Genomic DNA, 27,437 nt, shown 5'->3' on the forward strand with positions numbered 1-27,437 from the left:
TATATCCCCTTTTATTTTTGAGCCGAACAACTGCGGCAAAGCAAAGAAAATTGGAATTTACTACCAGCGCACATGTCGCCAATACGTACCTCTCCTTCGGTCATGTTGTGGTACGACCCTTTGTTGTGTATATCACCGTCCCACACACCGTTTGTTATGAACATCGTGTATGCGTTCGACTAATAATTCCATCGTAATAATAAAGCGCCGGTTCCGGCGTTTTATTCAAAATCTCGGATTTTGACAAAACTACAGCACCTAGAGTCTTGATTTTTGCAGGGTATATTAGTTTAATAAAGTACAATTTAATCGTGTAAAAAAGGGAATTTTAACAATTCAGTGAGGGTGTCTTCCTCAGCAAATGTTATAATATATGGCTTTAATGTTTTGCTCTAGGCTGTGCAATATTAATCATGAGCTAAGTTTTTGAGAGAAATCAAAAGGAACGTCAAGCAATCAATGACAGCCCGGGGGGGGGGGGGGGGGGGGGAATCACTTAAAAAAAAAATTCCCCAAGAGAAAAAGTTACAAAAAAAAAAAAAAATTGACCCGATTGCTTCCGGAAATTAGTAACAACTGTCGTATAGGCATGAAACTGGGGTGGGTACAGTCACAGGGAGTCAAATTTTGGAAGGTCAATTCAATTAGTAAAACTATCGTATGGGTATGAAACTTGGTGGGTACCGTCAACATTTATAGCCAAATTTTGTGAAGGTTATTTCAGGGTCACCAGAGGTCATCTGAGGTCAAGTTAGTAAAAACTGTCGGATGGACATGAAACTTGGAATACAGTCAACATTTGGAGTCAAATTTTGGAAGGTCATTTCAGGGTCACCAGGGGTCCTCTGAGGTCAAATAACTAAAAACTGTTGGATGGGCATGAAACTTGGTAGCTACAGTCAACATTTGGAGTCAAATTTTTGGAAGGTCATTTCGGGGTCACCGGGGGTCATCTGAGGTCAAATTAGTAAAAACTTATATGGCCATGAAACTTGGTGGGTACAGTTAGAGCCAAATTTTGGGAAGGTCATTTCGGGGTCACCATGGGTCATTTGAGGTGAAATTAGTCAAAACTGTCGTATGGGCATGCAACTTGGTGGGTGCAGTCAACATTTAAAGCCAAATTTTGGGAAGGTCATTTCGGGGTCACCAGGGGTCATTTGAGGTCAAATTAGTAAAAACCTGTCGTACAATGTATGGGCATGAAACTTGGTGGGTAGGCCTACAGTCAACATTTAGAGCCAAATTTGGGAAGGTCATTTCAGGGGTCATCTGAGGTCAAATTAGTAGAAACTGTCAAAAGGGCATGAAACTTGGTAGATACAATCAACATTTGGAGTCAAAATTTTTGAAAGCCATTTCAGGGTCACCAGGGTTCTGAGGTCAAATTAGTAAAAACTGTCGGATGGGCATGACATTTGGTGGGTAGTCACCATTTAGAGCCCAATTTTTGGGAGGTCATTCCAGGGTCACCTGAGGTCATCCAGGGGTCATTTGAGATCAAATTAGTAAAAACTGTTATGGGTTCATACCACTAAATCCGCGTGTGAAGCGGTTTCCGGTAAAAGTTTATCACGACTATAGTCCCAACTTTGCATAAAAAATGTGCAAAATCGGTACAATATTAACAATTTTAGTGTTGCAAATCGTGTTTTGCTAGAACTTGTGAATGTGATCTCCACTAATTTGAACAGAAAACGCGAAAATTTGAGTGATGTTTACGATGATGAGCGCATGAACACACGAGGTCAAAACGCGGTTAGCAGTCAGACGTAAACACGGGAAAATCGGGTCTTTTTATATAGCGCTATTTTTCTCAAAAAGTAGACCTAAAATATGGTGTCATTTTCAGATATGTTATGCAGAATTTTGTTCTGATTAAAATGATATCAAATATATATTTCAAAGTAAGACGTAACTCGACTTATAGCCTAAAACGTGACCCCTGTTTTGCACGTAAAGTCTATGGAAAGCTATTTGGTGGCATGTACCCTTATATGTGCTTGAAACTTGTTAAGTACAGTCAACATTTGGAGTCAAATTTTTGGAAAGTCATTTCAGGGTCACCATGGGCCATCTGAGGTCAAATTAGTAACAATTGTCGTATGGGCATGAAACTTGGTGGGTACCAGAATGGACGTCTGCAGATCCGTCGGATAACGCTTTTTCAATGGGAAATGAACTTTGCTGCTTGGATGATGTCACAATGAGGTTAGCATTTATTCCGTATTGAAAAGCGTGTGCAGACGGATCTGCACTCGACATCCCTCGTACAGGCAACATTTGGAGTAAAATTTGTGGAAGGTCATTTCGGGTCACCAGGGGTCATCTAAGGTCAAATTAGTAAAAACTTTTGAATGGGCATGAAACTTTGTGGATACAGTCAACATTTATAGCCAAATTTTGGGGAGGTCATTTTGGGGTCACCAGGGGTCATCTGAGGTCAAATTATTAAAAACTGTCGTATGGGCATGAAACATGGTGATACCGTCAACATTTGGATTTAAATTTTTGGAAGGTCATTTTGGGGTCACCAGGGATCATTTGAGGTCAAATTAATAACAACTGTCGGATGGGCATGAAACTTGGTGGGTACAGTCAACATTTGGAGTCAAAATTGTGGGAGGTCATTTTGGGGTCACTAGGGGTCATTTGAGGTCAAATTAGTAAAAACTGTCGGATGAGCATTAAACTTGGTGGGTACAGTCAACATTTGGAGTTAAATTTTGGGAAGGTCATTTCAGGGTCACCTGAGGTTATCCAGGGGTCATTTAAAGTCAAATTAGTAAAAACTGTTATATGGGCATGAGACATGGTAGGTACAGTCAACATTTAGAGCCAAATGTTTGGAAGGTCATTCCAGGGTCACCATGGGTCATCCGAGGTCAATTTAGTAACAGCTGTCATATGGGTGTGAAACTGTGAGTACAGTCAACATTTGGAGTCAAATTTGTGGAAGGTCATTTCGGGTCACCAGGGGTCATCAGAGGTCAAATTAGTAAAAACATTTGGACAGTCATGAAACTTGGTGGATGCAGTCAACATTTGCAGTCACATTTTTGGAAGGTCATTTTGGGGTCACCAGAGGTTATCTGAGGTCAAATGAGTAAAAACTGTTGGATAGGCATGAAACCTGGTGGGTACAGACACTATTTAGAGCCAAAGTTTTGGAAGGCCATTTCAGGGTCACCTGGGGTCAACTGAGATCAAATTACTAGTAGTATAAACTGTCGTATAGGTATTAAACTTGGTGGGTACAGTCACTAATTAATTATAGCCAAAACCTTATTCAGACAACACTATTCTTGACATTAGCTTATGTAATTTGATACATTTTGATAAGTTTCGGTCCATTTGGACCCATTTCTATCCAATTCCACCAGATTTGATTCATGTCGCTAAATAGTAATTCCCTACATTGATTGATGTATTCTTGTATGCTCTGCAAATGAGATAGCTACCAACCAACCAGATGTACCCATTGAATGTGATCTGTCACATTGCACAATCGACTCCAAGAACAATTACTTTCACTGTCACCAAAAGCGCAGAGCCACAGCGCCATTGGTGCTCTTGTTCAGGTTGCTATGGTGACACAATAATTATGACTTGTGTGTGTTATGTGTAACCAAGTAACCGACGCACCCAGATATGTCAAACAATTCCAAACCATTAAACATTATTATCGTGATATCCTAATGGTATTCAAAACAAGAAACAAAGCATACACTTCACTTTTATGTGAACTTTTATATACCAAATTTAATCCAAACATCATTGGTACAGAAATTCAACACTGGAATCAAATACGAGGGGGTATCAAAAAGTTTTAGAAATCGCCCAGAAGTGAAAGAGCTATATCAATGAAATTTTGTCAGTGCAATCACTGGTCCTTATGTACACTATGGTGCAAAAATGGTCTCATAAGTATGTTTACTTTTTTTACAGGCGACGCTAGATGCTAATAACCTGCTGTCCCAGTTACTGCCCATAAACTGCAAGATTGAGAAAATTGAGGCAAGCAGCGTTATTAAGATCCTGCTTTTGAAGGGTTGCAGTGCCTAGAAAATTGATGATGAAATGAAAGTTATCTTTGGTGGTGATTGTGATATGTCACTAGCACTGTTGCTTTTTGGAAAAGGAATTTTTATTTCATCACAGATTTTCTGGGCATTGTAACCCTTATATTAAATGGAACTTAATCATGCTACATGCCTCAATTTTCTCCATTTTGCTGGTTATATGCGGTTACATAGGCAGGTACTGACATCTAGCGCCTGTAAAAAAGTAAACATACTTATGAGACCATTTTTGCACCATAGCGTACATAAGGACCAGTGATTGCAATAACAAAGTTTCATTGATATAGCTCTTTCACTTCTGGGCGATTTCAAAAACTTTTTGATACCCCCCTTGTACAAGCCATTTATCTACATGTTTTATATTTTAAGGCACATATAAAAACTTCCACAAAACTTTCTTATTATTTATCTTTGATTATGTGATTACCCTTTGAAGTTTCTGTCAAACAAAATATTTGTTTTTATTACACAATGAACATACTTCTTTTAAAACAAACCATGAACATTGGAACTTGTTTCTTAGAATTTATGTTCAATAGGATAAAAAAGGCTACCAAACAATCTTTGAAAATGATGTCATAATTAAACTGATTTCATTTCATATACAAGTTGTGCTGTACTGACCAAGGAGGCAGCTGCCCTCCCTATGAGATATCTCCCCCTCCCCTTCGATAAGAGATTAAGCCGGATGAAGTATTAAGCATATTATGTATATTGAAGGGATGCAGTGTTTTTACCAATGATCATACAGAACAAATCAAAAAGTATCCTCACACTTAAAGGCACATTCAGTGATTTGCTCACCCGGACGATCGTAAAAATCATCAAAATTCAGTTTTTGGTACCTTTGTCATTGTCATAGATGTGCTAACATAGCCTGTAAATGGTTCAGCCGAAAGCCGTGTGTTTAAGACAAAGTAAGACATTTTACACGAATCTGTAATTTAGATACTGACAGTATCTAAATTAGCTACATGTATTTGAACGGGGCTTCAACTTCGTCAGTACTGCTGTTTTCTTCGTTTTTTGCCTAATTTGGCATTTCAAAAATACCAAATGACAATTTGAATGACTTATACTTCACTTTTAAGTAATTTATAAACAATTCTAATTTTTTTACACTTGTGCTGGGATCACTGAATGGGCCCTTTAATCAATACAGAGATGTAGAATATAGATAGTTTGCAAACTTTACAAACAGAACTTATATAAAGCAGCATATACACACACATTTTATAAACAAGTAATAAATATATATTCAAGGTGATTTTTTTCTTAATATTTACAAATTTGGAATATTACAACAAAAGCTCTTCAAGATTTTAAAGCATTTTTTAAAAGTCAAACACTACCTTCAGTGGTGCACTGACCAAAAAAAGGGGGGTCAAGTTCTTTGAAATACCAAAATTTGTGTTGTGATGGGCACCTTCCTCTTGGCCTGTTTTAGGCCTAAAAATTACCCACATTTTGGTTCATTTTAGCATCAAACTGCATCACATTTGACCAGGTAAAGTCAAATTGGTAGCAGATCAACAAAATGATTGTGCAATTCTGCCCCTCCCCAGCAGCAGTGCTGTATGGTACACCACTGACTAACTTAACCAAATACCTTGCAAAGATATACACAAAAACAATGACACAAATTTGTGTTCGATGCCTGGGTCCAATGGTTTGTAATCCCATAAAACCATCACATGATCATAGCCATATAAGACTATTGATATTACTCTAAAGGTAAAGTTAAAGGAGTCGAACCTGCATTTTTTACAGGACGGAGTGCTCTCTCTTACATTAGCGATTAGGCTAGACTCAATGGTGAAATGTTGCTGTGGGGATCGCCACACCTCCACAGTGAGTCTCTTACCTCAAGTTCCCAGCATTTTAAGAATGCCAGTACAGATTTATACACCTGAATGGAGAGGAGTAATCAAGCTAGAGTGCTTTTAATCCAAGGGCACAATATGATGGTGTTGTCGGGGCTTGAACCCACAACCTTCCGATTATGAGTCTGAGCCAGTTCCATTCGGCCACCGTGCTCCCGATATTGCTCTGGATGATGTGTTTTCTATCTTACAGTTACACTCTGTGAATACTTGGTGATACTCAACGTAATCATGTTAATAGAGTTATTGAATCATTGTATGTATTGATACGGTTCCAAATATGACTTAAAGGAGTATTTTGTGATCCTAGCATTCTCTTTTTATGACATTTTTCAGTAGATATCCACAAAAAAAGCTTATTCCCAAAATTTCAGTTGATTCTGATTTTGCGTTTGCGAGTTATGCATGATTATGTGTATTACACTGCTCCATATGCCACTGTTGTAATTTGTAAATTCAAATTTGGCGATATTTTTGCCAAACGAATTAATCTGCAAGAAAAATTTGGTACATAAACATTATGTAGCCAGAGGTATCCAATGGTATAAAAATCTCAACTTTTTTTGAGAAAAGTGGGGGATGAGGCTGTGGATCACGAAATGCCCTTTAAAGAGGATGAAAGTGACCATATTTTTTACCCTTCCAATAATATGTGTAGAAAGACATTTGAATTTAGGTGCCCTTTCACATATTTCACCCTGGCTTTTTGCAGGCATAATTATAAATTCTTCCGTTCATAAACAAGAGGGGTCTGGCTTCCGTAAGGATTCTCTTCCAATACTCTTTTCAAGCAAGTCATCTTGCAGCAGGCTTCTATTGCACAAAGTAAATTCATGGGTTACATCCTGAGTCTTGTATACTACCTGAGTTTTGCACTGCTGGTGCTCACTGCAGATCTACTGCCTGGGTGTCCAGATAGGGGCCTGCAAATGTTGGTGAAAAATAAACAAACAAACCCAAATATAAGGTAAAGTGAATCAAACAGTTTTTTACAGTGCTGTAGCCAGGGGGGTCAGGGAGTATTTCCCTCCCCCTGAAAATTTTCAGGGACAAAATGGGGACGGCAAAGAGTAAAGCATCATTAAAATGACTGAAACTGGAACAAAAAATTGACAATTGGGATGAAAACTTTGTCCCACACCATGGAACAAAAACATACAGGGATGAAAAATACTTCAGTTTGCTTTCAAAATGCTTGGCCTGTATTAAAAAGTCTCAGCTATTGCAACTGTTATGGGAACATGTCATTTACATTATGGAAACTATCACATAAAGATTGTTTGACATTACATTTGTGTCTAAACATTTCAAAAGTTGCTCAATTTCTCACACTGATTTCTAGGAAGTGTTTGTTAGGCTAATCCAGTTGAAATCCATACACCCCCTATGAAAGACATGTCCTTAATCTTCCCTCACATGGGTGTGTAGATTTCAAATGGAATCATCCATTCAGGTAGCTCCATTTACAATTTACACCCCCTGTGTGGAATATTAAGGTAATGTCTTCCATAGGGGGTGTATGGATTTTAACTGGAATAGCACAATGCGCTTCTTTTGACATGCAAAATCAATGCCTCTGAGACATGCTAAAAAAGCATGTATTTCAAGGGTTTAGGGCACAAAGGTCCTAACTGCAATAGCTGCCAGGTGCAGTGGCGGCGCCATCGGGGGGCATGGGGGCAAATGCCCCCAGTCAGAACTCTTGCCCCCCTGTTGCCCCCCCAGAAAAAACCAAAAATTACTGAAAATTTCCACTTTTTGATTTTGCCCCCCTGAAATTCACTTTGCCCCCTAATGCCCCGAAAAAAATTTCCTGGCGCCGCCACTGGCCAGGTGTCATATTTTTAGATAGTATATAATATAAAATAAAGAACTTGTCAAAATATCTATGGGCTGATTGGGGCAGCTATTCCAGGCCTTTTGGGGCTGAATCCTTGATTTGCTGCTGTTGTAACAGTATATTCAACTTTGAAGTTGATTCATAACTTCATGAAAACACACAATGTGTTTAATCCAATTGGAATATTCCTCAGTTCCAAAGCACAATGTTTTGATATTTCACAATAACTGCTGCACAGTCATTAACCTCTAATCAAATTCCTAAATGATCAACATAACATCAATTTCAGAAACGTGTGACAGGGTTTAAACAAATATTCCCATTCACAATTCTTACGTGCAATGCATGAAATATTCCCATTCACAATTCTTACGTGCAATACATGAAATATTCCCTTTCACCATAATTCTTACATGAAATATTTCCATTCACAATTCTTACGAGCAATACCTGACACACAAAACATGCAACATTAAGTTGTTATGTCTCATTCTTCAGCAGGCACTGACTTATTCTCATTTGTATGTTTTATAAGCTTTATTGATATTAAAAAATATCAAACAGGATGCAAAATTGATACAAGGGAAGAAATATCAAACGCAAATCTTCCATTACAGTGAGAGCATTGATTCTTTTGATATTTTGACTTAAAAACTGCAAAAAAGTTTGTTTTCTGATGACAATACCTACAGATTTCAGAGTTGAGTTTGATGGAAATCATTTTGGCATGTCAAAATACTGTCATTTGATAATAAAACTCTCTCATAGACCAACAAAGATTGAGCACTACGTGTGTAAATAAAAAATCATGACAAAACATCAGATTATTATTATTGTTACAATTATATTCAACAGTTTCACATAACTTGTTATCATTCAAAGGGCTGATAGCTCAGATGGTAGAGCACTGGTCACACAAACCAGAGATCGCTGGTTTGAATCCAACTTCAGCCAAATTTTCTTTGCTCCGCGCATTTATTCAACAAACAAGCCCAGTATTGGTTCATTGGTTCTTGAGATAGCTCTTGATATTTTGAGAAAAATATCTCAAATCTTGGACTTTTTATGTTGAAGCCTATGGCTAGTACGCAGAGCATTAATTTTACATCATCACAAAATCTGCACATTCCATTGAAGGTGAATGACATAATACAAATTCCAAGACATGTACATCATTCTAGTACTTTGGCCATTGAACTTCAAAAAAGTAAATATTACAAAATATTGTTTTCAATCAAATATATAGTGTAGTATAACAAGTAATATTGATATGATTGTTGCTAACAACAATGTAACACTGATCTGATAGAGAGAGGTCATGCATGTGTGTAATTCAAACTTGTTCTTCGTCATGACCAAGTCGTTTTGACATTCTCAAGACAGTGAAAGTAACAATGAATCTTCAAAAATCCAAAATTTACGTAGATCTATGCCCAGATTATAGAATTAATATTATCACATATAAAATATTTGCCATTTTCTGCAATTACTTTTCTCTGATGAAGGCACCGGATGAATCAACCTTCCTTTTATGGAACCCAATCAAGGGTCAAGGAGAGTTTGATTGACTGACACAAACTAGTCTTTTTAATTCATTCTCAGATTAGGCCATCTTAATTTAATAGTTTGTCTCATAGTCATAGTAAAATTGTCCGCTTTTTGCGTGTTGTTCAGTTTTTTCCTGCTGTTTTATTTTTTTCCAAATCCACCACACAAAAATCTCATGTCTGACATCGCCAGATGTCAAATTAGCCTAAATCGTAAATCTCAATAAAATTCTTTATCTTGATCACAGTGAACCCTCCTTGATAGATGAAAAGGTGGGCTACTCTTGTCAAAAAACTCATCCAACAGATATGAAAATTAAAGTAAAAAAAAAACACTTTAAAAATGCATCCTGCATTACGTATTTAACTTGGGAAAGACTTTGAGACAAGCTATAAAATTAAGATGGCCTTATAGTATTTGTCACAGACATTCATTTTACCCCTTTTGAAATATCAGGGAAGGGTCTTTAGCTTTCTTCAACCTATAAGTTGGGAAAATTATTTGTTTTTTTGTACCATGCAACTTATGCTAGCGTAAATATGTGTGCACAAGTCAAAAAGCACACATCCATGGGTGCCAAGCCCAACTGTGTGCACACCTTTCTTTACCAATGCACAATGTTATGAGTCTTACCACTTAATAGGTTGAACGAAGTATTAATGTTTATAAAGTTGGTTAATGTGCTAATTCCAGTTAAAGACCACGCTCTCCTGTGGAAGATTTTGGAAATATCTTCCACATGGGGAGTATGAATTTCAAATGGAATTAGCACATTAACCAACTCTATTTGAAACTCACCCTCCCTCTGTAGAAGATTCAGGTTGAATCTCTGTCAGTAGGTGTATGAATTTCAAATGGATCTGTCTACTGTGTTCATTCCATTTGAAATTCATACTCCTCCTGTGGAAGATATTCCCAAAATTTTCTTATACAGGGGTAGTGTGGATTTTAAACGGAATAGCCCAATACACTGAAACAAGTGTGATATAATACTAGATACATCTGGGCATACTTACTTGGCAGCAGATGCCAGTCGTCTCTTCTGACTCTGTTGAGTACCTGATTTAACTCTGTAAAGGCAAAGATTATATACATAAAGAAGGCATAATTATCCTGATCTTGATAAATAAATCTGGGGTTTTATAGTGCATGATGCCAAACCTACAGGGTTAAAAATTCTTAAAATTTCTGAATTTCATTACCATATTTGGAATCAGCATGAAAAATGCATTAAAATTAGTACAAACATGCCTAGTATTGGTTCAGTGGTTCTTGAGATAGCTCTTGATATCTTTTCATATTGAAGTCTATATGGCCAGCATAGCATTAAACACATCTTAAGTTAGTCAATGTCACAACTTTAGAGATTTATAGTTGTATGCATCGTTAGTAACGGAGAAACAAGAGAACCCCATCAAAATGTTATAATGGAAGACCGAATTAAAAAGACTAGTTTGCATCTGACGTACTATCAACCAGACCAAAAATGCCGTACTGCACAGGTCTCCAACCAATCACAACGCACCGTTGCCCTGAGGTCGCAAACTAGTCTTTTTAATTCGGTCAATTATAGCTGTTGTGTTTTTTAGACATATTTTGGCAGATTTTTGACAACTGTCATCAAATTTAGCCAGAAGTATTTTGGACGATGTAATATTGGAAAAAATGAATTTGGATTAAACATTGTTCACCCTTATCTATAAAACAATGAGTTAACAACATAGCGAAACCTGTCTGTGATCGTATTAATGATGGAACTTTCTTTCTTAAACACACAAGTCTATAGGAATATTAGGCAATTCTTGGCTAAGAAGGAATTACTCAGCAAGCTTGTAGCCCTGCGATACACATACGCTCGTATAATGCCTTATAATGAGTACACGCTTAATACAATACATTGAGGCAAAAGGTATGTTCGAACTTGGCCAAGAATGACCTAATTTACCATATAGTTTATTTGTCAAAAATTTAAGAAATCCATTTGCGATAAAATTCTGAAGGAATAACTTACTTTCTTTCTGTCTTATTCTTAAACACCTTAGCTGCATCTAATTTAATAGTTGGTATTGGTCCTGTGGTATGTGAGTCCGGGTCTATTCCAAGCTCTCCACTTACAAGTGCTCTCTCTGGAGCATACATGTTGAACCATTGCTGTATTTTGTGAATTAAAAACATCATTTACGTCAGTCATTTATAGGGGAGTACTGTATTATATACAGCGGAAACCATGTTCACACAAAATTGTCAGGGCCTCAGATTTTAATTTGTGTTGAAAGAATTTTTTGTTATCATGTCTTTATAATGCACACAATTTATGCTTGGAACTTTTTTTGAGCTATCAGGAATTTTATGTAAACAGATTTTGTGTTAACAAATTTCCACTGTATTATATACGTTAAACCTAACTAAACATTTTCCAAACATTACACCACTGTGATTCAAGATAATTTACTAGGGTTGCACAACCGAGTCGGCAAAAAGTAGTCGCGACTATTAGCCTTAGTCACAACTTTTGACTATGCCCTGTTAATAGTTGACTAATGACTACTATCTATTGCTAACTGGTGTCTCGCATTGGCAAGCCATATTACATAGCCTGGGATAGTTGCATGACAGAAAACTGTAAAAGCATGCATGGAAGAGTTATTTTAGGATTGTGGTGTTCTATATTTATTTATTTGTTTACATTAAATTCATGTCTACTGAATGATAAATTGCATCCTCATGTGATACAACTGCAAAACAGTGATATTGTTTTTATTGTATGAACAAACAGGGTGATAAATAGTAGGACCTACCTTAGCCTGTGGAGTGAGCCCTATATCAGTGAACACATATTGCCACTGTGGAAGACCAAGGTGCATTAACATCAGTCGGAAATAATGAGTAAATGTAGGAGCCAAGAAATGCCAGCGTAGGGCTCGGTCTAGAAACCACACCTCTGGTATACGTGGTGCTGCTGTACCTAAATGTATAACATTAACAAAGATAGACATTCAGAATGGACTGTTCCAATTTAAGTACACACTCCCTCTGTAAAATATCTTCCACAGAGGGAGTATGAATTGCAAAGGAAAGTAGCACAACATTGCTAATTACGCAAATCAGCTATGTATTCTATATCACCAAATTGGCATAATTTTGGTTAATTTTTGTTAATTTTTCAAGGCCCATGGTGACATATCTCTCACAGGTCTGAAGACAAATCATAGTATAGATTAGAGCATAATAACTGCGCAACAGTTGTTTGGAGGTCTCTTACAACAAGTCTCGCTCTTACACTGTTGTTAATTTTGCGATCAGAGTGTCATCGCTCATATATAGCACTTTCATCTCCAACCTTTAAATCAAATTATAACAAGAGTTACTTCAAACTGCAGCTAATACAAAGTTCTTTCCCCACACTAAAATACCAAACCAAAATTTGCAGACTTTGCTCTCATGAACTTGAGTAGATCATATCATTATGAATTCGGCAGACAGCCGAATCCGGATTCGTTTTCTGGATAAATTTATGTTACACATGAATTAATTTGATTAAGAGAACAAGAAATCAAACAATTTAGCTCTATATAGATGGCAGTCATATCAATTTTTTAACAGTCTTCAGCATAAGTAAGTGAAAGAGGGTGGCATGCTGGGTTTGCTGACGATGCAGCGCAGTACGGACGATGATGATCACCGTTCAAAATTAATACGCTGCCCTCTTGAGATGAGTGTACTAAAAGCTGAATACGGATTCGGTTGTCTGCTGAGTTCATGACGATATTGTACACAATAAATCATGTCTAGATCTTGTTTACCTGGTTTGGTGTCCTTATACACTAGGCAGACTTTCCCATGCCCATCACACGGGTCCAACTCAAATACACAACTCCGCTGATCAAAATGTGGATGATCACACACATTGTCTGCAAGAAAAATATTAATACTTGAAAATTATGCGGTTTGAAAATTACCTGGCACAAAAGCCAGGATTATTGCTTAAAAAGGACCATGCAAAACATTATCATCAATTTTGAGGTAATGACTCTGGTCCAAAAGCATGGAAACTTGTTCAGTAGGCCAAAATACTTGGCTGTAGATGTAGATAGAAAAAAAACCTTGAACACAAGGGAACAAGCAAAAAGTTTGATGATGTCTTAAAACGAAAATCATTTCATTAGGACAGCAGGGGGACAAAAAAGTCCAATTACGTTGGTAAAAAAACTAGTTAAAATATCAGTCAAACTTGATCTTTAGGGTTGGAATGTTTAAAATTTCACACTTACATTTCAGGGAGGGAGGGGTCAGTCTCCTAACTAAAGCACTTTCATTTATAGGAAGTTGTTTTAAAACCTTTGGTTTGTTCCTGGTTCCTTAACAGGTGCAAAGAATTATTACCTTCTTCCTCACTGTCATAATCGATCATCTCCAGTCCATTATTAGATGTTGTTGATGGCTTCTCTCCTGCAAGTTTCTTGACATCTGTGATGCTGTTGATCTCCATCCGACCCACTGGCATTGAGTTCTCTACAATCAAAACAATATAACAATCATTAGCAGACACTTCTCATCATGTTGCCGAAACGTACAAAGTGGATATTTTTAGATCAGAAAATTGACTTTTAAAATGAAAATACAAATATTCACTGTCTTCCTACTCAAGTGTCAGAATTTTGCTACTGTATAAATAGCAGCATCTAGATTGCCCAAGGCTCAGCGGCACAAAGACATACCTCCAATGGCTACTGTATAGGGCCTAAACATTGAATGCATTCAGATTTCCCAAAGCTTAGCGGCACAAAGACGTATATCCATTAGCTGCAGTATAAATTATTGCATCTAAATTACCCAAGGCTCAGCAGCACAAAGACGTATCTCCATCAACTGCTGTATAAGTGATTGCATCTAGATTACCCAAGGCTCAGCAGCACAAAGACGTATATCCATTAGCTGCTGTATAAGTGATTGCATCTAGATTACCCAAGGCTCAGCGGCACAAAGATGTATCTCCATTAGCTACTGTATAAATGATTGCAGCTAGATTACCCAAGGCTCAGCGGCACAAAGACATATCTCCATTAGCTGCTGTAAAAATGATTACACCTAGATTACCCAAAGCTCAGCGGCACAAAGATGTATCTCCATTAGCTGCTGTATAAATGATTGCATCTAGATTACCCAAGGCTCAGCGGCACAAAGACGTATCTCCATTAGCTGCTGTATAAATGATTGCATCTACATTACCCAAGGCTTAGCGGCACAAAGATGTATCTCCATTAGCTGCTGTATAAATGATTGCATCTAGATTACCCAAGGCTCAGCGGCACAAAGACGTATCTCCATTAGCTGCTGTATAAATGATTGCATCTACATTACCCAAGGCTTAGCGGCACAAAGATGTATCTCCATTAGCTGCTGTATAAATGATTGCAGCTAGATTACCCAAGGCTCAGCGGCACAAAGACATATCTCCATTAGCTGCTGTAAAAATGATTACACCTAGATTACCCAAAGCTCAGCGGCACAAAGATGTATCTCCATTAGCTGCTGTATAAATGATTGCATCTAGATTACCCAAGGCTCAGCGGCACAAAGACGTATCTCCATTAGCTGCTGTATAAATGATTGCATCTACATTACCCAAGGCTTAGCGGCACAAAGACGTATCTCCATTAGCTGCTGTATAAATGATTGCATCTAGATTGCCCAAGGCTCAGCGGCACAATGATGTATCTTCATCAGCTGCTGTATAAATGATTGCATCTAGATTGCCCAAGGCTCAGCGGCACAATGATGTATCTCCATTATCTGCTGTATAAATGATTCCATCTAGATTACCCAAGACTCAGCGGCACAATGATGTATCTCCATTAGCTGCTGTATAAATGATTGTACCTAAAGCTCTACCCACAGATCTAAATCAAGGGGTTATATGAAAGAAGGAACTATATATGCAATAACTGCCCTACTGTACACATCTAAAAATATGACACCTGGCAGCTATTGTAGATGGGATATTCTCGCCCCAACATTTCAGCAAGAGTAAAAAATGGGCTATTCCATTTGAAATCCATACACCCCCTAATGGAAGACATGGTATTAATCTTCTACAGAGGGAGTGTGAATTTCACATGGGGTAACCTGAATCATGTGAATGGGTGACTCCAATTGAAATCTACACCCACTGTATGGGATGTAATTTAAGGTCATGTCGTCCATATGGGGGGTAAATGTATGGATTCCAACTGGAATAGCCCAATGTTTTTCTCACCATCTAGTTTGACACTCCATCTGAGCAGAAGGCCGTCTGATGTCAGGTAGAAGTGTTTCAGATCATCTGGTAGTAAACAGGAGTTCCTCTGTTCCCAGGTCACCAACTGATGGCGCTGTGCTGGAGGTAGATGAGACAAATGCACATCGCAGATGCTTGGCCGCTTTTCTGTAATTAGATAAGGTACCAAACTCATCATTTGATTTACAGATCTACCTTTTTAACACTTAAAATTAGACTTCCACATTTAAGGTGACATGTTGTAAATTACCCTATACTCATTCTCCTACCAGTCTAATGTCTGCACCTACTGAAAAAAAATGAGAACAGGTATGACTATGGGTTTACATACTAAAAAATACTTCCTGTCGGTCAGAGGCCAGGCTTTTGCTCCATCTATCACTAGTCTTAGGAAATTATGTTTTTTGTAAACTTGAGCAGTGAGTCCTAACTTTAGCAGTGAGTCCTAACTTTAGACTGCCAGCATGCTTTCAGTCCTTTACATACCGGTACTGAAATTTACATCATAATGATAAATGAAGATACTGAGTTACATTTACTGGAACTAGCCTAACTTATGCTGTGCTTACTCTAGCTGGAACTCTAGCTTTGAATTTGAACACGATAGTTTGCATTTGACACTACATGTAGAGTCTGTTGCTGTCGTTTTTAGGTTGAAAAAACATCAATAGATTTCGAAATACGATAGCTCTACAGTGAACTTAAATGGCAAGCAAATTATCCGAATTTTGAGCCATGATATTTAACATGTTTAAGTTCACGTGGTGAACTACAACATTCAACTGAATGAACACAGCCGGATGTATATTATTTGAATACACTGCGCGTTGTATGCCAGCGTTTGTGACTGTGCATGCGTAATGCGGATGTGAATCCAACTTGTGATTGGTTAGTATTGTATCCAAGGTTGTGCGTTTGCGTTGTAGTTTGAAATACATGATATACGATCACAGTTGGACCGTGTATTACATGTAGGCTGTTGAAAGCTGTGTTCTTTCAATTCCTAGTATACTATACACAAACAAACTACCCCCATTCAAGCTGTACGAAGTTAGAAATAAAGGATCCAGTTAGCATGCCAGGCACCACTAAGCATACAAAGTGCATTTCTTCATTTTTTTACTAACAAAGCATAACAGACAGTTGGGTACAAACCGGTTTTGGAGCCTGCATGTAAGATAATAATTCGGCTACCTTTGCCTGATGGACCTTGTTGTCCACCACTTCCATTTTCATCTAACCAGCATTTGCCGACAGAATGGTTGGCATTCAGCCATGTTTCATCCAGATATATATAATTGAACGTCCAGTAAGTCTTAGTTTTTGCATTGCTCTTATAAAATTGTGTCTTTTGACGACAATATCGGGACGTTCTTTTACTTGCTCATTTGATGGGCGCTTAGAATAAATTTAAACATAGCCCATGTTTTTTTTAATTCTTCTTAAAGTAGTTTTCAAGTGATTGAAGTATATATAAGCAGATAGGTAAATAATGACAAAATTTATAATGATATATGATGTTTACACGGTCATGACGGTGGCCGATGATACCGGTAGATTCGGCTTAGCAACCACCGCTGTATTTTCTTGCACCAAATTACATTGTATCGCGTTATATAGTGAACAAAACACACAAATAAACACACATCTTAACAATTTAGAAATATTTAATGCACACTTTATTTATTTGTATTTATCTGTGTAAGCCTTACTTTAATTGTTTTTATTTTATTATTTTCAAAAGCAGACAACGCCATTATTTTGTTATTGTCTTTCGCTAAACCCCCTTTGTTGATCAAGTGCATGCCGTGTGGCGACCATTAAATTAACTACTTTCACACCGGGTAGGAGCACCCCATCGTACATGCATGCAGCAAGTGCATGTTCATTTCAGGTCATTACGCTCTGCCTCTTGTGACTGTTTTGCAGGGCGCGCGCGTATACATTTACATGCAACATCATGCCACCGCTGAAGTTCTCTGGTATTTACTATAGTCTTGTTGGTTCAACAGTTTAGCCTCACTATAGGTATCATAGGCAAACCTTAGTTAACACATTTGCTAGTCAGCCAAATTCGCCTAGACCGGAGCCCAAACACAATACATATTTACATAGAAATTGGACAGGCTGGTCAAGGAAACCTACATAAATATGTTTTCTATACTTCACTTGACCCAAATATATGATTTTTTATGGTGATAAGACAATGGCACATGGAATTTTAGAGGGATTTTGATAGCAGTTCCATTAAAAAAAGCTGCTATCATCATGAGACTAAGATCTAGAAACACCACCAAAATGCTGTTTTGGGGAATTTTGCTGGCAGAATCTTTTTGATGAAAGTCAATCTTTGACAAGATGTAACTTTGCTACGGAAAGTGCTATGACAAAAAGGTTTTCAGTTTTGGCTTTCTTTACTCAAGGGCTTTAATTTGATATATAAAATGATGCAGTTTGATGGCAAATTTGAATTCACCTAGCAGGCCTACTCACTATTCATTACAAGGGCAAGGCGAGGTAAGCTTTAGTTCACCACGTAAACTTATGGCTCAAAATTCGGACCGCTCGCCAATAAGTTTACTGCTTTCTATGTTTTGAAATTTGTTGACGTTTTAACGATCCCCGATTCTCGGTCGCTTATTTTAGCCGTGTCACGTCACATGCATGACGCTGGTGGGTACCAACCAAACTTCAGAAAAAAAACCCTCGATCGCCGATAACGATGTGATATGGGACTTACATAGGATTACACAGAGATATTTCTTGCCAAAATTTGACCATTTCTAGGCAAGTTGGCCCTACTTTGTCTGCGTTATATGAAAAAGGACAGTCTTAAGTAAGTATAAGTGCAACGCTTTTGATGTTTTGGGAGACTGGGTCGGGAGGGATCAGAACAAAAAAATGATGGAGCCTATTCTTGACTGTGTAATATTCCTTCAACCAGTTGCCGTGCGGTAACAGTCTTATGCTAGTTTCATACTACCCTGCCGCTTGCCGCTGAGCGGCGTGGCGCACGCGCATTGCAGACAAACGGACACAATAAAGGCTTGTCATTGGTTGAAACGCCCTGCCGCTTGCCGCAGCGGCAAGCGGCAGGAAAGTATGCTGGAGGCTTTATACGATGGACAGATAGTATCAGTTTGTGAATGAGGACATCGTATAAGTTCCTTGTACTAGTCTAGGTAAGCTTACAACTGCATGAACTTACCTAACGATCTTGCAACCCACAGCGTAAGCCTTTCGAACAGATCAGTCCCAGAAGATTTTGACATTGCTTCCCTTTAAGCTAGTTACATAAGGAAAGATGTAATCTACTATTGTTTTACGAGTTCTGTTGTATATATAAGCAACAATCAACAATCAATTTACTGCAGTTGTGGAGGCTGCCATTTTTAAATTGTTTCTAGATTTACTTGATATGCAATCATTTTTATCTTATCTTTTGCATTAAACTGTACTAAAATCAACTAATTTGTTGAGGTATAAAGTGTAATGGCTTCTGTTTTCTTCTACGTGATCCAATTTTGTATTAAAATAATGTGTTTTGTTTTGCTTCATTTATTTATTGTATAATATTATCAAAAGATCATAAAACAAAAACACAAAACTTGGTGGCGCTATTACAAAACTTAAACAGACATCTGACAGACACAGTACAGGCAGTACAGGTGAACAGACACGACAGACACAGATATGACAGATCTGAACAGTGTTACTGTTAATACAATTAGCAAAGTTTTAGATATTTTCCCGGATATTTTTAGTCGATTCATTTGGAATTGCATATAAAGAATAAAGAAATAAATAAAAAAGAATGTAGGAAAGGAAGAGAGAGCTAAAGAAAGAAAGAATTTCCAGAAAGAAAGAAGAAAGAGTTCCAGAAGGAAAGAATTTCCAGAAGGAAAGTTTTTCCAGAAAGAAAGAATTTCCAGAAAGAAAGAATTTCCAGAAAGAAAGAATTTCCAGAAAGAAAGAATTTCCAGAAAGAAAATAAGAAAGAAAGAATTGAAAGAAAAAAAAAGAAAGAATGAAAGAAAGAAAGAATGAGAGAAAGAAAGAATGAGAGAAAGAAAGAAAGAAAAAAAGAAAGAAAGAATGAGAAAAAGAAAGAATGAGAGAAACTAAAGAAAGAATGTCAAGAAAGAGAGAATGAGAGAAAGAAAGAATTTCAAGAAAAAAAGGACAGTGATTTATAGTGCGCTACGCACAGGCACAACCAGGCCCGTAGCCAGGACTTATTGGGGGGGTCTGATTTTGAACAAGTGGACTTTTTTTTTCAAAATTTGGACCTTTTTGGACTGGAGGGGCGGATTTTGACATTTTTTTTGACCATTTTTTCCCGCAAATGGGACTTTTTGGGTCAAGACGCATAAAAACCTATATTTTTTCGCTCGCTACGGTCGCACATAGGCCTATGGGACTTTTTGGGCATTTGGCATTGGGGGGTGCACCGCATCCCCAGCACACACACCCCCCTGGCTACGGGCCTGGGCACAACGCCTAGACGTTGCTCCACAAGCCGCAGCACACTTGACAGAAAGAATTAGAGAGAGAGAGAGAGAGAGAGAAAGAAAGAATTTCAAGAAAGAGAGAATGAGAGAAAGAAAGTATGAATTTCAAGAAAGAAAGAAAGAATTTCAACAACAAAAAATTGAGCTTTTGAAACTACTGATAAGGTATCAGTGCTGAAATTATGCAAAAGACGGGAACTCACCAGAAAGTGAGCAAGCCGAAAAGTGGCGAAGCCAAGGCCAGGGTTTTAGGCTTTTTTGTAATTTTTAGTCCTTAACCCCTTGACCACCCCCCCCCCCCTTCCCCATCCTCTTCAAAAGTCCTGGTTACAGTTACGCCACACTGATTTGCAGTATTGTAATAGTGCTTTCCAATCTTTGAGAATCCTAAATGCTACATAGACAGCGAAAAAGCATGAAACATTAAAATATATAGGCCGGTAGTTTCCTTATACGCGTTGTGCTTGAGCCTCAGAAAATAGTCATCATAAAGCCTATGCTGAGCTATTTAAAAAGGCTAATTTTGTGAGGGGCCCGTGACGTGTAAGACTGTATTATAATACTATATAGATTTGAGTAACCTGGATTTTTTTTGTTTTTTTGTCTGAATTTATATAATTTGTATTTAAACACACATTAAACCTGTCTAAGATTATTACATCATGGGATTAGCTGCCAATCCGAATGGAATTAACTAATGATAATATTAATGGTAGGCCTATATTTTATACAATTTTATATAACATTGTCGACGGAAGTTATATATTTTTAGGTACGTTAAGCATATTAAGATAAAGAACATCGAAAGATTAGATTACACAACAGAATTCAATTGAATTTAATTCTGTGGATCACACATGTATAATGCAAACAAAGTGATTATAGAAAAATAGGAACAGGAAATAGATGATGATGTGGAGGAAATGGAAGAGGGCCAGGACGAAGACGAAGGAAAATAAAAGACGAAGAATAAGAAGATTACGAAGTGGAACGCTCTTATTAAAAAGTTTTCTTGGCTGTTCTGTATATAGAAGAAGAAAAAGAAGAAGGAGAAGAATGGTAATAATGATGATGATGATGAAGATGATGTAGAAGAGGATGATAAATAGGAAGGTGATGAAAAAGATGAAGATCAAGATGATGATGAAGAAGAAGAAGATGATGAAGAAGATATAGAAGATGACGATGAAGAAGATGATAATGAAGAGGAAGATGATGAAGGTTTGGAAAATAGACCTTTTGAAATGATTTTTCCATTTATATTTTTACAGATTAAGAATGTGGATAAAGAATTATGGGCCCCGGGCCCAAAACGCCAAAACAGAGAGCAATGACAATGCTATGCACTAGGATCGCAATGACAATTCTATCTACTGAAGATAGCAATAACAATGCTATACACTAAAGATGGTAATGGCAAATGCTATCTACTGAAGATAGCAATGACAATGCTACACACTAAAGAAAACGATGTCAATGCTACTTACTGAAGATATCAATGTCAAATGCTATCTGCTGAAGATAGCAATGTCAAATGCTATCTACTGAAGATATCAATGACAATGCTATCTACTTACTAAAGAAAGCAATGTCAATGCTATCTACTGAAGATAGTAATGTCAAATGCTATCTACTGAAGATAGTAATGTCAAATGCTATCTACTGAAGGTAGCAATGGCAATGCTTTCTACTGAAGATAGCAATGACAATGCTATCTACTGAAGAGAGTAATGTCAAATACTATTTACTGAAGATAGCAATGTGAAATGCTATCTACTGAAGATAGTAATGTCAAATGCTATCTACTGAAGATAGTAATGTCAAATGCTATCTACTGAAGGTAGCAATGGCAATGCTTTCTACTGAAGATAGCAATGACAATGCTATCTACTGAAGAGAGTAATGTCAAATACTATCTACTGAAGAGAGCAATGTCAAATGCTATCTACTGAAGATAGTAATGTCAAATGCTATCTACTGAAGGTAGCAATGGCAATGCTTTCTACTGAAGATAGCAATGACAATGCTATCTACTGAAGAGAGTAATGTCAAATACTAACTACTGAAAATATCAATGTCAAATGCCAGGCCTATCTACTGAAGATAGCAATGCCATTGCTATACACTGAAGATACCAGTGTCAAATGCTATCTACTGAAGATAGCAAAGTCAAATGCTATCTACTGAAGATAGCAAAGTCAAATGCTATCTACTGAAGAATGCATTGTCAGTGCTATCTACTGAAGATAGTAATGTCAAATGCTATCATTCTGCTGAAGATAGCAATGGCAATGCTATCTACTGAAGATAGCAATCTACTGAAGATAGCAATGACAATGCTATCTACTGAAGAGAGTAATGTCAAATACTATCTACTGAAGAGAGCAATGTCAAATGCTATCTACTGAAGATAGTAATGTCAAATGCTATCTACTGAAGGTAGCAATGGCAATGCTTTCTACTGAAGATAGCAATGACAATGCTATCTACTGAAGAGAGTAATGTCAAATACTAACTACTGAAAATATCAATGTCAAATGCCAGGCCTATCTACTGAAGATAGCAATGCCATTGCTATACACTGAAGATACCAGTGTCAAATGCTATCTACTGAAGATAGCAAAGTCAAATGCTATCTACTGAAGATAGCAAAGTCAAATGCTATCTACTGAAGAATGCATTGTCAGTGCTATCTACTGAAGATAGTAATGTCAAATGCTATCATTCTGCTGAAGATAGCAATGGCAATGCTATCTACTGAAGATAGCAATCTACTGAAGATAGCAATGACAATGCTATCTACCGAAGAGAGTAATGTCAAATACTATCTACTGAAGATAGCAATGGCAATGCTATCTACCGAAGATAACAATCTACTGAAGATAGCAATGACAATGCTATCTACCGAAGAGAGTAATGTCAAATACTATTTACTGAAGATAGCAATGTGAAATGCTATCTACTGAAGATACCAAAGTCATATGCTATCTACTGAAGATCGCAATGTCAAATGCTACCTACTGAAGATAGCAATGTCAAATGCTATCTACTGAAGAAAGCAATGACAATACTATACACTAAAGATAACAATGTCAAATGATATCTACTGAAGATAGCAATGTTATTGATATACAATGAAGATAGCAATGTCAAATGCTATCTACTGAAGATAGCAAAGTCAAATGCTATCTACTGAAGATAGCAATGACAATGCTATACACTGAAGATAACAATGACAATGCTATCTATTGGAGAAAGCAATGTCAATGCTATCTACTGAAGACAGCAATGTCAAATGCTATCTACTGAAGATAGCAATGACAATGCTATACAATAAAATAAAGATAACAATGGCAAATGATATCTACTGACGATAGCAATGTCATTGATATACACTGAAGATAGCAAAGTCAAATGCTATCCACTGAAGATATGAAAGTCAAATGCTATTTACTGAAGATAGCAATGACAATGCTATCAAATTTATTTATGTATTATTTATCTATTCATTCAGCTACATATCAGTTATTAGTTACTTTTTAATTAATTTCATGATTAAGCCCATTTGCCTTCGAATTCCACAGAAAGGAAAATGGCAATAAATCAAATTATTTTTGACCCCACTTTTGCTTAGTAGTAGTAGGCCTACCCCCTGGCAAGTTGCATATTTTTGGCTCCATGGGTACTACTCTTGTTATAAGGGCTACATTGTTGACATTCAAAAATTCACATCTATTGCGGCTTTGTTAATTGTTCATCTTCCAGAACACTCATTTTAATTAACAAGTTTATTTTTAATAACCCACAGATCTACAATAAATGACAATGCGCTACTTCATCAATACAGATCTACTGAGACATAACTTGGAATGTACTATACTAAATTAACATGCATGTATAGGCCCATCGTGACGGCCCTGTCACATGGGAAAAACTAAGAAAAATTGCTGTTAAGCATAAGTAGACTTTATAAATGTGATTTACGATGATTTCAGCAGATTGATCAGAATTTTCAATTTCTTAAATGGGCACAATTTCCTGCGATAAAAAGTTAGCAGAATTAGTAGTGATCGGTCAAAATTGAACAAGATTTGTAGTGATTAGTCAAAATTTAGCATAAGTTTATACGATTTCAAGCTATTTCACTATATATTGCAGATTGACAGAATTTGAAGCAACTTCGTAACATTTATGAAAATTAGCAAGATCTGTAGTGATCGGTCAAAATTAAGCAAGATTTGTTCTGATTGGTCAAAATGTATATTAATAACGTTTAACATTTGTTAGAGCAAATCATATACTTTGGCACCTATCTTCGTGTGTTCTCTTGTTTCTCTCATTGTTTCAACAGAACCCATGTTTTCCCCATTCAAAACAGTAAAATAAACGCAACAATACAGTCATGCATACACAACATGGCTTCAGATTATAGGCCTACATTGCTATCATTTCTCCCAAGATGAGCCAATACACTGTTAAAAATGTCCGTAAAAACAGTTTCCGTAAACTAACGGAAACTTTTTTAGTGGAAAATCAATTTTAATGAAAGAAATATCAACTGACCTCAGATTATGATTAAAGTATTCTTATTTTCCAACATACATTTTCATACTTACAGTGTTAAACATTTTGTTAAATACAGTAAACGTGCTTCATTGACTTTTGTTGACGGAAATATTTCCATTATTTCCATTAATTTTTCTGGCAGCAAAATTTCCAGAAGTTCCGTTTTCCACTGTATTTATTTTTTGTCCGTAGAAATACATACATTTTCTGTAAATCAAAACGAATTTTCGTAAAATATACGTAAAGTGTCTGTTACATTACAGAAAATATCTTATAACTATGGAAATAAAATGTTATTTAACGGAAACAAAAGAAATATTCTGGAAATTTTGCTGCCAGAAAATTCCGTAAATTTACGGAAATATTTTTTAACAGTGTAGAGGATAAGATACTTCTTTCCCTTTTTTGGTAATATCTTTATTGTTAAAATTTGCATAGCATTAATTAATTACTTGTAAATTACCTTCCCAAAGCAATAATTTTTAAAATTGTCGTTAGAATCATAAAATAATTTAGGCCTAATTAAGTTAATTCCACAGTTCAGAATTCGAAAATCAATTTTGAGAGTCATAAAAGCATACACAATTCGTGCATGATCAATTGCGCGTGAACAACTAGATGAAAAAGTGCTTTCAACTGGAACCTACATCTACTGTATGTGCAATATTGAACATTTGTTTTTACTAAAAATGCATTATTGTGAATATTGTCGTATGAACTTCACATAAATTCATTAAGGTCATGGTACTTTGAAAAAAGTGTTAACTGCCAAAATAACACTAAAGATAGCAATGTCAAATGCTATCTACTGAAGTTAGCATTGAAATATGCTATACTCTGAAGATAGCAATGTCAAATGCTATCTACTGAAGATAGCAATGAAATCGCTATACTCTGAAGATAGCAATGTTAAATTTAATGTTGATAGCAATTAAAAATGCCACACTGAAGATAGCATGTCAAATGCTATCTACAGAAGATAGCAATAAAAACTGCTAAAGATAGCAATGTCAAAATGCTATATACTGAATATAGCAATGTCAAATGCTAGGCCTATCTACTGAAGATAGCAATGAAAATGTTATAGTCTGAAGATAGCAATGTCAAAATGCTATACTGAAGATAGTTTTAAGAAGTTTTATTATGGTTTATGAAAAAATGTTATACGCTGAAGATAGGAATGTCAAATTCCATACTCTGAAGATAGCAATATCAAAATGCTATCTACTGCAATGAAAATGCTATCTACTGAAGATAGCTACGAAAAAATGCTATACTCTGAAGATAGCAATGTCAAATTCTATCTACTGAATATGACAATGAAAAATTCTATACTCTGAAGGTTGAATTTCAAAATGCTATTTATTGAAGATAGCGATGTCAAATGCTATCTACTGAAGATAACAATGAAAATATTATCTACTGAAGATAGTAATGTCAAATGCTAAATACTGAAAATAGCAATGAAAATGTATGGGTGAATTTTCAAAAATCGGCTGGCCCCTTTCCTTTTGACCTGCCAAAATATAACACATCTTACCTTAAAAACTTGCATCATATAATTCACCACCCTGGGGTACACATAGTTATTGCACTCCCTTTTGACTGTTACCAAAACTTTATTTCTTGTCCTTACGGACTATACCAAAGCCTTCGACATGATAGACCACAGAATTGCTGTCATCAATTTGTTGAAGATGGGCGTCTCCCCTGCAATTGTGGAGTGGGTGATTGACTTCCTTTCCTCCCGTAAGCAAAGGGTTAAGTACACTAGCAAACCTTGTTCTGAATGGGTTACTCTCTCTGGAGGTGTTCCACAAGGTACCAACATGGGACCTATTACCTTTCTTGCCATGATCAACTATGCATTGAATGATGTCCAGCATACAAACAACAGAGTCTGGAAATACGTTGATGACCTGACAATAGGTGAAAATCGGGCATATAGTGATGATAGTGCAATCCAAGAGAATCTTGATGCCCTCACTGAGTGGTCTAAGAGCAATAAATTGAAGTTGAACCCTTCAAAATGTCAGGCCATGCAAGTTTATTTTGGTAAGAAGGCTACCCCACATGTTGATCTGTCCATTGATGATAAAAAAATAGCTGTTGTTGAGAAGGTTAAACTCCTGGGTGTTATGATCCAAAACAATTTATGTTGGGATGATCAAGTTGATTCAATGTATGTGAAGGCCAATCGTAAACTCTTCATGCTCCGTAAACTGAAGGAAGCATCTCTCTCACCCGAGGAGTTGTTATTGGTGTACAAGGGGTACCCCGCCCTGTTTTAGAGTATGCCGCCCCACTTTGGCATTCTGGTCTTACTCATAATCAGGTGGCCCAGCTTGAGAAAATTCAGAGACGTGTTTGCAAATACATCCTTGGTAGAAAGTATACTACCTATGCAGATTCCTTAGCTACCCTTGAACTTCATTCGTTGTCTGAGAGGAGACAAAACATCTGCAAGGAATTTGCCCTGAAAGCAAGCACGTCTGTGATGTTCTCACACTGGTTTCCACCTTGTAAGTATCACTCCCACATGACTCTTAGAAGACAACCAACATTTGACTCTTTTAGATGTAGGACCAACCGATTTCAAAATAGTCCCCTACCATTTCTCACCAACATCCTAAAAGCAATGTAGTTTGATTTTATTGCCAGTCTTTTTTTGATATTGTTCCAAATCCAGTCAAGTGCAATTATAATGTGTTCTTATTTATTTGTATATTA

The 27,437-nt window shown here is 36.8% G+C and overlaps 2 protein-coding genes across 2 annotated transcripts; one reads left to right on the forward strand and one right to left on the reverse strand.

Moving 5' to 3' along the window:
* Positions 1-6,522: 6,522 nt before the first annotated feature.
* Positions 6,523-19,006, reverse strand: LOC140158287 (tubulin polyglutamylase complex subunit 2-like). Its single transcript, XM_072181394.1, has 8 exons — positions 18,839-19,006; positions 15,610-15,777; positions 13,737-13,865; positions 13,157-13,264; positions 12,152-12,318; positions 11,365-11,504; positions 10,370-10,423; positions 6,523-6,888 (listed from the first exon to the last, which is right to left on the reverse strand). Exons 1-8 carry the CDS (start codon positions 18,900-18,902, stop codon positions 6,825-6,827), a joined length of 894 nt encoding a protein of 297 aa, XP_072037495.1. The 5' UTR covers positions 18,903-19,006; the 3' UTR covers positions 6,523-6,824.
* Positions 19,007-26,365: 7,359 nt separating this feature from the next.
* LOC140159590 (uncharacterized) lies at positions 26,366-26,998 on the forward strand. Its single transcript, XM_072183083.1, has one exon. The coding sequence runs from the start codon at positions 26,366-26,368 to the stop codon at positions 26,996-26,998; it is 633 nt and encodes a 210-aa protein (XP_072039184.1).
* Positions 26,999-27,437: the final 439 nt, after the last annotated feature.

This window comes from Amphiura filiformis, chromosome 8, assembly GCF_039555335.1.
Source record: "Amphiura filiformis chromosome 8, Afil_fr2py, whole genome shotgun sequence".
In the NCBI taxonomy this organism is placed as follows: Eukaryota; Metazoa; Echinodermata; class Ophiuroidea; order Amphilepidida; family Amphiuridae; genus Amphiura; species Amphiura filiformis.